The sequence below is a fragment of the Triticum urartu genome, chromosome 2A (assembly GCF_056163025.1).
Source record: "Triticum urartu cultivar PI428250 chromosome 2A, HENAU_Tu73, whole genome shotgun sequence".
NCBI lineage: Eukaryota > Viridiplantae > Streptophyta > Magnoliopsida > Poales > Poaceae > Triticum > Triticum urartu.
This window is the reverse complement of record NC_141874.1, coordinates 724,819,425-724,833,301: the sequence shown is the minus strand read 5'-3', so window position 1 is coordinate 724,833,301 and position 13,877 is coordinate 724,819,425. Positions and strand designations below refer to the sequence as shown.

General features: G+C 46.4%; 1 protein-coding gene across 1 annotated transcript; it reads left to right on the top strand.

Annotated features, from left to right (window-relative positions):
• The first annotated feature begins 11,146 nt into the window (after positions 1-11,146).
• LOC147987194 (uncharacterized) lies at positions 11,147-11,752 on the top strand. Its single transcript, XM_087542310.1, has one exon. It carries the CDS (start codon positions 11,147-11,149, stop codon positions 11,750-11,752), a length of 606 nt encoding a protein of 201 aa, XP_087398436.1.
• Positions 11,753-13,877: the final 2,125 nt, after the last annotated feature.

Below are 13,877 nucleotides of genomic sequence, written 5' to 3'. Positions count from 1 at the left end.
TTCCATCATCCCCATGGACTCTACACCGACACATCAACTGCCACATGGACCTTTGACAAGAGCTAGAGCACGTGCTTTGGAAACCGAGGTGAACTCCTTCCTACTTAACTTGCATACGGATACATATGGAACATTGTTGCTACCTCACCAAAATACGCTATGTCTCATTAGGTACGAAGAGGGACACCCCCAAGAGGCTCAGGAGCATCCCCAAGGAGAAGAGGAACCACCCCAAGGCCACACGGACCAAGATGGAGTGCAACAGCAGCAACACAGGAAGTCCCAGGCGACCCCGTGCGCACGGGCCCCCGACACCCCGTGCCCACGGGCTACCCAGGGAGTTGGCGCTGGAGCACCCCGTGCGCACGGGCCTGTACCGTGCGCACGGGCCTCCCAGGATGGACGGCTGAGATCCCCAAACCGAGCCCTTCTTCATCTCATTCGACCCCAAGCTTATATAAACCGTACCTAGACCATATGTTAGGGTTAGCAAAGTTTTTTATAACACAAGAGGTCTTTGCTCATCTTCATCCTCTTGGAGATCAAGACCTCCTCTAGGAGTAGCTCCTCTTGGAGATCAAGCCCTCCTTCTTGGGGAAGATCCTCTTGGATTTGAAGACCTCACCTAGTGGGAAGAACCTTATCCTAGTAGTATTTTCCTTGAATTGTTCATGTAATCTTGTGGATCTCTTGTATGCTACTCTAGTGGATGTGATATTGGGTTTGTTTGAGAGATTTGTGCTTTGTGTTCTTGGTGTTCTTCCTCCTTTTCCCCCTTCAAGTGTGAAAAGATCCCCTCTAGGGTTTCACCCTACAACATCTTGGTATCATGAGCAAGGTTGATTCACATCTTGGAGCCCCATCCCCCCATTTGCTAGCTTGATTTTGTTGTTTTTTGTCCAAATTCGAAAATCCCCACAAAAATAGCCCCAAACTTTTTTATTGCAATTTGTTGGATCTTGTGAGATTTGGTTGTTTTGGTCCACGAATTTGTTGTTTGGCAAGTGGATCTACCCATCTTCCAGCTTCCCCACCCTTCAATTCCTCGAAATCGGCCTTAGCTTTGAAGATACCCACGGATCCGGAGCTTTTCATCCGCTCCCAGAACACCCCGTGCGCACGGGCCCTCGAGACCCCGTGCACACGGGACCCCGTGCACACGGGCCTCACTTACTCCGTGCGCATGGACCATCCAGTAACTTTCGGCCATCTTTTGTTTTCCACCATTTTGTTGTTGGAAATATGCCCTAAAGGCAATAATAAATTGATTATTATTATTATTTCCTTGTTCATGATAATCGTTTATTATCCATGCTAGAATTGTATTGATAGGAAACTCAGATACATGTGTGGATACATAGACAACACCATGTCCCTAGTAAGCCTCTAGTTGACTAGCTCGTTGATCAATAGATGGTTACGGTTTCCTGACCATGGACATTGGATGTCATTCATAACGGGATCACATCATTAGGAGAATGATGTGATGGACAAGACCCAATCCTAAGCCTAGCACAAGATCGTGTAGTTCGTTTGCTAAAGCTTTTCTAATGTCAAGTATCATTTCCTTAGACCATGAGATTGTGCAACTCCCGGATACCGTAGGAGTGCTTTGGGTGTGCCAAACGTCACAACGTAACTGGGTGGCTATAAAGGTACACTACAGGTATCTCCGAAAGTGTCTATTGGGTTGGCACGAATCAAGACTGGGATTTGTCACTCCGTGTAAACGGAGAGGTATCTCTGGGCCCACTCGGTAGGACATCATCATAATGTGCACAATGTGACCAAGGAGTTGATCACGGGATGATGTGTTACGGAACGAGTAAAGAGACTTGCCGGTAACGAGATTGAACAAGGTATCGGGATACCGATGATCGAATCTCGGGCAAGTACAATACCGCTAGACAAAGGGAATTGTATACGGGATTGATTAAGTCATTGACATCGTGGTTCATCCGATGAGATCATCATGGAACATGTGGGAACCAACATGGGTATCCAGATCCCGCTGTTGGTTATTGACCGGAGAACGTCTCGATCATGTCTGCATGGTTCCCGAACCCATAGGGTCTACACACTTAAGGTTCGATGACGCTAGGGTTATAAATGAAGTTTGTATGTGATTACCGAATGTTTTTCGGAGTCCCGGATGAGATCCCGAACGTCACGAGGAGTTCCGGAATGGTCCGGAGGTAAAGATTTATATATGGGAAGTCCTGTTTTGGTCACCAGAAAAGTTTCGGGTTTTATCGGTAACGTACCGGGACCACCGGGAAGGTCTCGGTGGTCCACCAAGTGGGGCCACAAGCCCCGGAGGGCTGCATGGGCCAAGTGTGGGAGGGGACCAGCCCCAGGTGGGCTGGTGCGCCCCCCACCAAGGCCCAAGGCACAAGGGAGAGTGGAAGGGGCAAACCCTAGGCTCAGATGGGCCTAAGGCCCACCTAGTGGTGCGCCCCCCTCTCCCCTCCCCTTGGCCGCCCCTAGATGGGATCTAGGGGGCTGCTGCCACCCCTAGGGAGGGAACCCTAGGTGGGGGCGCAGCCCCTCCCCTCCCCCTATATATAGTTGAGGTTTGGGCTGTCCAATACAGATGAGTTCCTCTCTTTCCTGGCGCAGCCCTTCCCCTCTCCCAAGTCCTTCTCCTCTCCCGCGGTGCTTGGCGAAGCCCTGCAGGATTGCTACACTCCTCCACCACCACCACGCCGTTGTGCTGCTGCTGGATGGAGTCTTCCCCAACCTCTCCTTCTCCCCTTGCTGGATCAAGGCATAGGAGACGTCACCGGGCTGTACGTGTGTTGAACACGGAGGTGCCGTCCGTTCGGCACTAGGATCATCGGTGATTTGGATCACGACGAGTACGACTCCATCAACCCCGTTCACTTGAATGCTTCCGCTTAGCGATCTACAAGGGTATGTAGATGCACTCTCCTTCCCTCGTTGCTAGATTACTCCATAGATTGATCTTGGTGATGCGTAGAAAATTTTGAATTTCTGCTACGTTCTCCAACAGTGGCATCATGAGCTAGGTCTATTGCGTAGATTCTATGCACGAGTAGAACACAAAGTAGTTGTGGGCGTTGATTTTGTTCAATATGCTTACCGTTACTAGTCCAATCTTGATTCGGCGGCATTGTGGGATGAAGCGGCCCGGACCGACCTTACACGTACTCTTACGTGAGACTGGTTCCACCGACTGACATGCACTAGTTGCATAAGGTGGCTAGCGGGTGTCTGTCTCTCCCACTTTAGTCGGATCGGATTCGATGAAAAGGGTCCTTATGAAGGGTAAATAGCAATTGGCATATCACGTTGTGGTTTTTGCGTAGGTAAGAAACGTTCTTGCTAGAAACCCATAGCAGCCACGTAAAACATGCAAACAACAATTATAGGACGTCTAACTTGTTTTTGCAGGGTATGCTATGTGATGTGATATGGCCAAGAAGAATGTGATGAATGATATGTGATGTATGAGATTGATCATGTTCTTGTAATAGGAATCACGACTTGCATGTCGATGAGTATGACAACCGGCAGGAGCCATAGGAGTTGTCTTTATTTATTGTATGACATGCGTGTCATTGAACAACGCCATGTAATTACTTTACTTTATTGCTAACCGTTAGCTATAGTAGTAGAACTAATAGTTGGCGAGACAACTTCATGAAGACACGATGATGGAGATCATGATGATGGAGATCATGGTGTCATGCCGGTGACGATGATGATCATGGAGCCCCGAAGATGGAGATCAAAAGGAGCAAAGTGATGATGGCCATATCATGTCACTATTTGATTGCATGTGATGTTTATCATGTTTTTGCATCTTATTTGCTTAGAACGACGGTAGTAAATAAGATGATCCCTCTTTAAAATTTCAAGAAAGTTTTCTCCCTAACTGTGCACCATTGCAGAAGGTTCGTTGTTTCAAAGCACCACGTGATGATCGGGTGTGATAGGTTCTAACGTTCGAATACAACGGGTGTTGACGAGCCTAGCATGTACAGACATGGCCTCGGAACACATGCAAAACACTTAGGTTGACTTGACGAGCCTAGCATGTACAGACATGGCCTCGGAACACAGAAGACCGAAAGGTCGAGCATGAGTCGTATGGTAGATACGATCAACATGAAGATGTTCACTGATGTTGACTAGTCCGTCTCACGTGATGATCGGACACGGCCTAGTTGACTCGGATCATGTAATCACTTAGATGACTAGAGGGATGTCTATCTGAGTGGGAGTTCATAAGATGAACTTAATTATCCTGAACATAGTCAAAAGGTCTTCGCAAATTATATCGTAGCTCGCGCTTCAGTTCTACTGTTTAGATATGTTCCTAGAGAAAATTTAGTTGAAAGTTGATAGTAGCAATTATGCGGACTAGGTCCGTAAACCGAGGATTGTCCTCATTGCTTCGCAGAAGGCTTATGTCCTTAATGCACCGCTCAGTGTGTTGAACCTCGAACGTCGTCTGTGGGTGTTGCGAACATCTAACATACACATTTTGATAACTACGTGATAGTTCAGTTAAACGGTTTAGAGTTGAGGCACCATAGATGATTTCGAAACGTCGCGGAACATATGAGATGTTTCGAGGGATGAAATTGGGATTTCAGGCTCGTGCCCACGTCAAGAGGTATAAGACCTCCGATGATTTTCTTAACCTGCAAACTAAGGGAGAAAGGCTCAATTGTTGAGCTTGTGCTTAGATTGTCTGAGTGCAACAATCATTTGAATCAAGTGGGAGTTGATCTTCCAGATGAGACATTGATGTTTCTCCGAAGTCATTACCACCAAGCTGCTAGAGCTTCGTGATGAACTATAACATATCAGGGACATATATGATGATCCTTGAAACATTCACGATGTTTGACACCGCGAAAGTAGAAATCAAGAAGGAGCATCAATTGTTGATGGTTAGTGAAACCACTATTTTCAAGAGGGGCAAGGGCAAGAAGGGATACTTCATGAAACGGCAAATCAGCTGCTGCTCTAGTGGAGAAACCCAAGGTTGAACCCAAACCCGAGACTGAGTGCTTCTGTAATAAGGGGAACAACCACTGGAGCAGAATTACCCTAGATACTTGGTAGATGAGAAGGCTGTCGATAGAAGTATATTGGATGTACATTATGTTAATGTGTACTTTACTAGTACTCCTAGTAGCACCAGGGTATTAGATACCAGTTCAGTTGCTAAGTGTTAGTAACTTGAAATAAAAGCTACGGAATAAACGGAGACTAGCTAAAGGTGAGCTGACGATATATGTTGGAAGTGTTTCCAAGGTTGATATGATCAAGCATCGCACGCTCCCTCTACCATCGAGATTGGTGTTAAACCCAAATAATTGTTATTTGGTGTTTGCGTTGAGCATAGACATGATTAGATTATGTCTATCGCAATACGATTATTCATTTAAGGAGAATAATGGTTACTCTGTTTATTTGAATAATACCTTCAATGGTCTTGCACCTAATATAAATGGTTTATTGAATCCCGAGCGTAGTGATACACATGTTCATGCCAGAAGATAGTAATGATATTACCACTTACTTGTGGCACTGCAATTTTAGTCACAATGGTATAAAATGCATGAAGAAGCTCCATGTTGATGGATCTTTGGACTCGCTTGATTTTGAATCACTTGAGACATGCAAATCATACCACATGAGCAAGATGACTGAAAGGCCTCATTTTCAGTAAAATGGAACAAGAAAGCAACTTGTTGGAAGTAACACATTTTGATGTGTGCAGTCCAATGAGTGCTGGGCACGTAGTGGATATCGTTATGCTCTTACTTCACAGATGATTTGAGTAGATACTGAGTATATTTACTTGATGAAACACAAGTCTGAATTATTGAATGGTTCAAGTAATTTCAGAATGAAGTTGAAGATCGTCGTGACAAGAGGATAAAACATCCATGATATGATCATAGAGATGAATATCTGAACTACGAGTTTGGCACAGAATTAAGACATTGTGGAAATTGTTTCACAACTAATACAGCCTGGAACACCATAGTGTGATGGTGTGTCCGAACATCATAACTGCACCCTATTGGATATGAAGCATACCATGATGTCTCTTATCAAATTACCACGATAGTTTATGGGTTAGGCATTAGAGACAACCACATTCACTTTAAATAGGGCACCACGTAATTCCGATGAGATGACACCGTATGAACTATGGTTTAGAGAAACCTAAGCTGTCATTTCTTAAAAGTTTGGGGCTGCGACGCTTATGTGAAAAAGTTTCAGGCTGATAAGCTCGAACCCAAAGCGGATAAATGCATCTTCATAGGACACCCAAAACAGTTGGGTGTACCTCCTGTCTCAGATCCGAAAGCAATAAGGGATTGTTTCTAGAATCAGGTCCTTTCTCGAGGAAAAGTTTCTCTCGAAAGAATTGAGTGGGAGACTTGATGAGGTTATTGAACCGTCTCTTCAACTAGTGTGTGGCAGGGCACAGGGAGTTGTTCCTGTGGCACCTACACCAATTGGAGTGGAAGCTTATGATAGTGATCATAAAACTTCAGATCAAGTCACTACCAAACCTCGTGGGATGACAAGGATGCGTGCTACTTCAGAGTGGTACGTAATCCTGTCTTGGAAGTCATGTTGCTAGACAACAATGAACCTACGAGCTATGGAGAAGCGATGGTGGGCCTGGATTCCAAAATGGCTCGAGGCCATATAATCCAAGAGAGGATCCATATATGAAAACAAAGTGTAGACTTTGGAAGAACTACTTGATGGTCGTAAGGCTGTTAGGTACATATGGATTTTAAAAGGAAGACGGACAATGATGGTAAGTATCACCATTAAAAAAGCTCGACTTGTCGTTAAGATGTTTTCCGACAAGTTCAAGGAGTTGACTACGATGATACTTTTTCACTCGTAGCGATGCTAAGAGTCTGTTGGAATTATATTAGCGGTTATTGCATTATTTATGAAATCTTGCAGATAGGATGTCAAAAACCATTGTTTCCTCATGATTTTCTTGAGGAAAGGATGTATGTGATACAACCAGAAGGTTTTAACAATCCTGAAAGATGCTAACAAGTATGCCAAGCTCTAGCAATCCTTCTAAGGACTGGAGTAAGCATCTCGGAGTTGGAATATACGCTTTGATGATGATCAAAGATTTTGGGTTTATACAAAGTTTATGAGAAACTTGTATTTCCAAAGAAGTGAGTGGGAGCACTATAGAATTTCTGATGAATATATGTTGTTGATCAGAAATGACGTAGAATTTCTGGAAAGCATATAGGGTTATTTGGAAAGTGTTTTTCAATGGAAAGCCTGGATTAAGCTACTTGAACATTGAGCATCAAGATCTATAAGGATAGATCAAAACGCTTAATGGTACTTTCAAAAGAGCACATACCTGGACATGATATTGAAGGTGTTCAAGATGGATCAGTCAAAGAAGGAGTTCTTGCCTGAGTTGTAAGGTATGAAGTTAAGACTTAAAGCTCGACCACGGCAGAAGAAAGAGGAAGGATGAAGGTCGTCCCCTATGCTTTTGTCATAGGCTCTATACAGTATGCTATGCTGTGTACCGCACCTGAAGTGTGCCTTGCCATGAATCAGTCAAGGGGTACAAGAGTGATCCAAGAATGGATCACAGGACAGCGGTCAAAGTTATCCTTAGTAACTAGTGGACTAAGGAATTTTCTCAATTATGGAGGTGGTGAAAGAGTTCGTCGTAAAGGGTTACGCCGATGCAAACTTTGACACTAATCCAGATTATTCTGAGTAGTAAACTGGATTCGTATAGTAGAACAGTTATTTGGAATAGCTCCAAATAGAACGTGGAAGCTGCATCTAGAAGATGACATAGAAATTTGTGAAGTACATACGGATCTGAATGTTTCAGACCCGTTGACTGAAACCTCTCTCACAAGCATAACATTATCAAACCCAAAACTCTTTGGGTGTTAGTCACATGGGGATGTGACCTTGAGTGTTAGTCACATATCGATGTGAACTGGATTATTGACTCTAGTGCAAGTGGGAGACTGTTGGAAATATGCCCTAGAGGCAATAATAAATTGATTATTATTATTATTATTTCCTTGTTCATGATAATCGTTTATTATCCATACTAGAATTGTATTGATAGGAAACTCAGATACATGTGTGGATACATAGACAACACCATGTCCCTAGTAAGCCTCTAGTTGACTAGCTCATTGATCAATAGATGGTTACGGTTTCCTGACCATGGACATTGGATGTCATTGATAACGGGATCACATCATTAGGAGAATGATGTGATGGACAAGACCCAATCCTAAGCCTAGCACAAGATCATGTAGTTCGTTTGCTAAAGCTTTTCTAATGTCAAGTATCATTTCCTTAGACCATGAGATTGTGCAACTCCCGGATACCGTAGGAGTGCTTTGGGTGTGCCAAACGTCACAACGTAACTGGGTGGCTATAAAGGTACACTACAGGTATCTCCGAAAGTGTCTGTTGGGTTGGCACGAATCAAGACTGGGATTTGTCACTCCGTGTAAACGGAGAGGTATCTCTGGGCCCACTCGATAGGACATCATCATAATGTGCACAATGTGACCAAGGAGTTGATCACGGGATGATGTGTTACGGAACGAGTAAAGAGACTTGCCGATAACGAGATTGAACAAGGTATCAGGATACCGACGATCGAATCTCGGGCAAGTACAATACCGCTGGACAAAGGGAATTGTATACGGGATTGATTAAGTCCTTGACATCGTGGTTCATCCAATGAGATCATCATGGAACATGTGGGAACCAACATGGGTATCCAGATCCCGCTGTTGGTTATTGACCGGAGAACGTCTCGGGCATGTCTGCATGGTTCCCGAACCCGTAGGGTCTACACACTTAAGGTTCGATGACGCTAGGGTTATAAAGGAAGTTTGTATGTGATTACCGAATGTTGTTCGGAGTCCCGGATGAGATCCCGGACGTCACGAGGAGTTCCGGAATGGTCCGGAGGTAAAGATTTATATATGGGAAGTCCTGTTTTGGTCACCGAAAAAGTTTCGGGTTTTATCGGTAACGTACTGGGACCACCGGGAGGGTCCCGGGGGTCCACCAAGTGGGGACACAAGCCCCGGAGGGCTGCATGGGCCAAGTGTGGGAGGGGACCAGCCCCAGGTGGGCTGGTGCGCCCCCCCACCAAGGCCCAAGGCGCAAGGGAGAGTGGAAGGGGGCAAACCCTAGGCTCAGATGGGCCTAAGGCCCACCTAGTGGTGCGCCCCCCTCTCCCCTCCCCTTGGTCGCCCCTAGATGGGATCTAGGGGGTTGCCGCCACCCCTAGGGAGGGAACCCTAGGTGGGGGCGCAGCCCCTCCCCTCCCCTATATATAGTTGAGGTTTGGGCTGTCCAATACAGATGAGTTCCTCTCTTTCCTGGCGCAGCCCTTCCCCTCTCCCAAGTCCTTCTCCTCTCCCGCGGTGCTTGGCGAAGCCCTGCAGGATTGCCACGCTCCTCCACCACCACCACGCCATTGTGCTGCTGCTGGATGGAGTCTTCCCCAACCTCTCCTTCTCCCCTTGCTGGATCAAGGCGTAGGAGACGTCACCGGGCTGTACGTGTGTTGAACACGGAGGTGCCGTCCGTTCGGCACTAGGATCATCGGTGATTTGGATCACGACGAGTACGACTCCATCAACCCCGTTCACTTGAATGCTTCCGCTTAGCGATCTACAAGGGTATGTAGATGCACTCTCCTTCCCTCGTTGCTAGATTACTCCATAGATTGATCTTGGTGATGCGTAGAAAATTTTGAATTTCTGCTACGTTCTCCAACATTTGTTTCCCAACCAACAATCGTGTTCCCGCGCACTATTTCGCGTGGTTGTTTGAGTTTTGGATCACGGTTTCTCTTGTGTCCTAAGGTGTTTCAGCTACTTAGGCGCATTTGGACATCATCATCGCCGCCACTCGATCGTCAACTCGGACACCACACCGGCTTCAACAACTTCATTCTTACTGTAAGATCGGACAGTAACCTCGACGACTCTCACCTTTGCTTTTGCATTGATTACCCGAGCCTTTTGCGTTGCTTACCCATCGAGACTAGCGAGTTGAGAATTGCCGGGCCACGCTATTATGCACCGTAGTGATCTTGTTATCATCTTAGTGCCATAAGTATCTCCCGTGCATATCTTACATACTTGTCTCATATCATACTTGGCTCGAGCATCTAGCATAGTGAAAAAAAAAGAGACAAGCTTTTAAGCAAAAAGAGGAAACACAAAGAGCTTATAAGCAATAGCATTGAGCCATTTTGCATATCATCTTGGTCATCGCATACATAGCATAGTCGGGACTGAAGACGGCACATTCCTCTTATAGGTTGGTGCACATGCGTATCTAGCCCATTTGAGAAATCAAGCTAGCGTCTCTCTAGCATTCGCACAACAAGAGCATTATCCGTGGTTGCACATTTTGAGCTCATCCCTTGGTTGTGCGGATCCCATATATCTTCCGTGCGTGTGTTCCTAGTGATATCCTTGGCTTTGATCTATTTGCTTTACTTGCATTTTTGTGAACCTTCTCAACCTTATCGATATCTTGACTAACATTTTCTTGAAAGTTTTGCCACCATCCTAACCAAGCTCCTCCATAAGCCCTTTACTTGTAGGTGTGAGAAACAAACCCGGTTCCAATTCTACTATTGAGGCATTACATGGAGTGACACTTGTTACATCCTCAATTCTCGGAAAAGGTAACTTCGGTATTGTTCTCTCATTTTCCTTCTCACCCCACTTGGTTATGATGGATAAGCCAAGTTCGTCGGCGAACCTGCTTTTCGTGGAGCAAGATGGTGATAACAACTACATCACCAAGGGCCACTTCTTCATCATGCAAAGGGCTCTCCATCAAGAAAGCGAGGCCTTGGGTGAACTCCTCGACCAACTCGCCGCCGACGTTCGTCAAGCGGAAGCAAGGAACCGAGACTACATCGACAACAAGTTCACTACACAAATGGAAGATCTCCGCAACATGATCGTGCGACGCCCGCCTTCCTCGTCTACTTCAACAAGACGGCGCCACTCAAGCCACTGCTCAAGTTGACACTCTTCGGACTACTCATCTTATGATACAAGTCCTCCCCTAGCTCGAGCCCCTCGCCGTGATGCTCCCCAAGATCGCCATTCTCAAGACAATCCATTCGATGGCAATGGTTTACAAGACCGAGTTCGAGCACGTGAAAGGGCAAGACACCAAGCACAAGAAGCAATGGAGCAAGAGCAACTACCTCCACAAGTGCCTCGTCAAGACCCTCAAGACGGTGAGGCAATTCTACACGCACAAGAGCGCCATAAAGCACAAGCCCTCGAACGTGAAGCGCAAGAACTCGAAGCACAACGTGCACTCCGCGATGCCACTCGAGCCGTCGAAGAGCGCAACCGCTGAGTGCGAGAACAAGAGGAAGCTCTTCGTCGCGAGATACAAGAGGAAGACGCGCGTCGCGAAGAGCAACAAGAAAGGCGCAACCAAGAGCATATCCCTCGTCCTCCTCCAAGACAAGAGCGACACCAAGCGGAACAAGTGCTTCCAGACCCTCTTCCACGCCAAGAGTGACAACGCGAGGAACAAGCATTTGAGGACCTCCCTCCATGACAAGAGCAACATCAAAACCGCTATTTTGATGAAGAACTCCGATACGGCAAGCTCAAGTTCACCATGCCCAAGTTCTCCGGAAGCAATGATCCCGAAGAATATCTCTCATGGGCCTTGAAGGTGGACAAAATCTTCCGTCTTCACACCTACGACGAGGAAAAGAAGATCGCCATGGCCTCCCTCGAGTTCCAAGACTACGTTCTCATTTGGTGGGAACAAGTGCTTGAGAGACGACGTACAAGAGGCGAACCACCAATCACAACTTGGACGGACATGAAGGATGTCATGAGAGCTCGATTCGTGCCTACACACTACACCTGTGATCTCTTCAAGAAGTTGCAACTCCTCAAACAAGGCACGAAGACAGTGGAGTAATACTACCAAGAAATGGAGATTGCCATGATACGAGCCAATGTCAAGGAAGATGACGAGCAAACAATGGCACGCTTCTTGAATGGCCTCAACCACCCAATCAAGCGGATTGCCGATTTCCAACCATACTCCAACCTTCTTGAGCTAGTTCATCAAGAGACCAAGGCCGAGTGACAAGTCCAAGATGACTTCAAGTACGCCAAGTACTCGTCCAAGACCTATGGCTCCTACTCTCAAGCTCCCGCGACTTTGGCACCTCCTACCTCGACTAGAGCATCACCAAGTACCGGCGACAAGTCAAGTTCCAAGCAAGCTACGCCCTCCTCGACTCGTCCTCCGGCAAGCACCTACAAGCCCAAGTCATCCTCATCTTCGGCACCACCAACCGACACCGTCAAGACAAGTTCTCTCAAGTGCTTCACATGTGGTGGCTGAGGACACAAGTCCTTCGAATGCACCAACAAGCGTACAATGATCTTCAACGATGATGGCACATACGACTCGATGAGTGAAGAAGAAATGGAAGCCATTGAGCACGTGACCATGCATCGGCGCGTGAATGAAGATGAAGATGACCAAGTGTTTTGCGACAACGATTCAAGTCCCTCTCTCATGGTTTCCAAGGTCTTGACGCTTCAACACCACCAAGACGAAGACCAACGGTGCCACATCTTCCACACAAAGGCCGGCATCAATGGGCATTCCGTCAAAGTCATCATCGATGGAGGAAGTTGTCACAACTTGGCAAGTGAAGAGCTATGCTCCAAGCTGCAATTGGTCAAGAAGAAGCACACTCGCCCCTACAAGGTGCAATGGTTAAGCGACTCCAGCACTATTCAAGTGGAGCATACGGTGCAAGTTTCTTTCAAGATCGGCACCTACGAGGACACCTTGGAGTGCGACGTGGTCCCGATGTCCGTGTGACATCTCCTCTTGGGGAGGCCTTGGCAATTCGACCGCGGAGTCATGCACAACGGACGAACCAACCACTACAGCTTCAAGATGAAAGGCAAAGAATATGTGCTTCGTCCAATGTCACCAAGCCAAGTGATCGCCGATAAGCAAGCATCCAGCCATCGAGGAGATCCTAGAGAGAGAGTGAACCACCAAAAAGAAAGTGAGAGCCACAAGCCAAAATTGAGCGCCTCTTCGCCAAGAGAGAAAAACTTAGTCCTCCTAGCCACAAAAAGAGAGATGAGAGAAGTGTGTGAGAACCCATCGAGTGTCATCCAATTTGTCCTCCTATGCAAGGATGAGGTGACAAAAACTAACAATCCTAATCCTCTTCCTCTAGTGTTTTCAAACTTGTTGCAGGAATTCGAGGATGTCTTTCCCGATGAGCTACCTCCCGGTCTTCCTCCTCTAAGTGGCATTGAACATAGCATCTACCTCATCCCCGACCCTCCTCTTCCGAACAAAGCTCCATGCCGCGTGAACCCCGAAGAAACAAAGGAGATCCAACGGCAAGTACAACAACTCATCGACAATGGTCATGTACGTGAAAGCTTAAGCCCTTGTGCCGTTCCGGTTATACTTATGCCCAAGCAAGATGGTAGTTTTCGCATGTGCTCCGATTGTCGACCCATCAATGCTATCACCGTTCGTTATAGGCATCCCATTCCTCGCTTAGATGATATGCTAGATGAACTTAGCGGTGCCACTATTTTCTCAAAAATTGATCTTAAAAGTGGTTACTATAAAATTCGCATACAAGAGGGTGATGAATGGAAAACCGCTTTCAAAACCAAATTTGGCTTGTACGAGTGGTTGGTTATCCCTATGGGTTTATCGGAAGCTCCCGGTACTTTCATGCGTCTTATGCATTTCGTGCTTCGTCCTTACATTGGAGTTTTTGTTGTGGTCTACTTCGA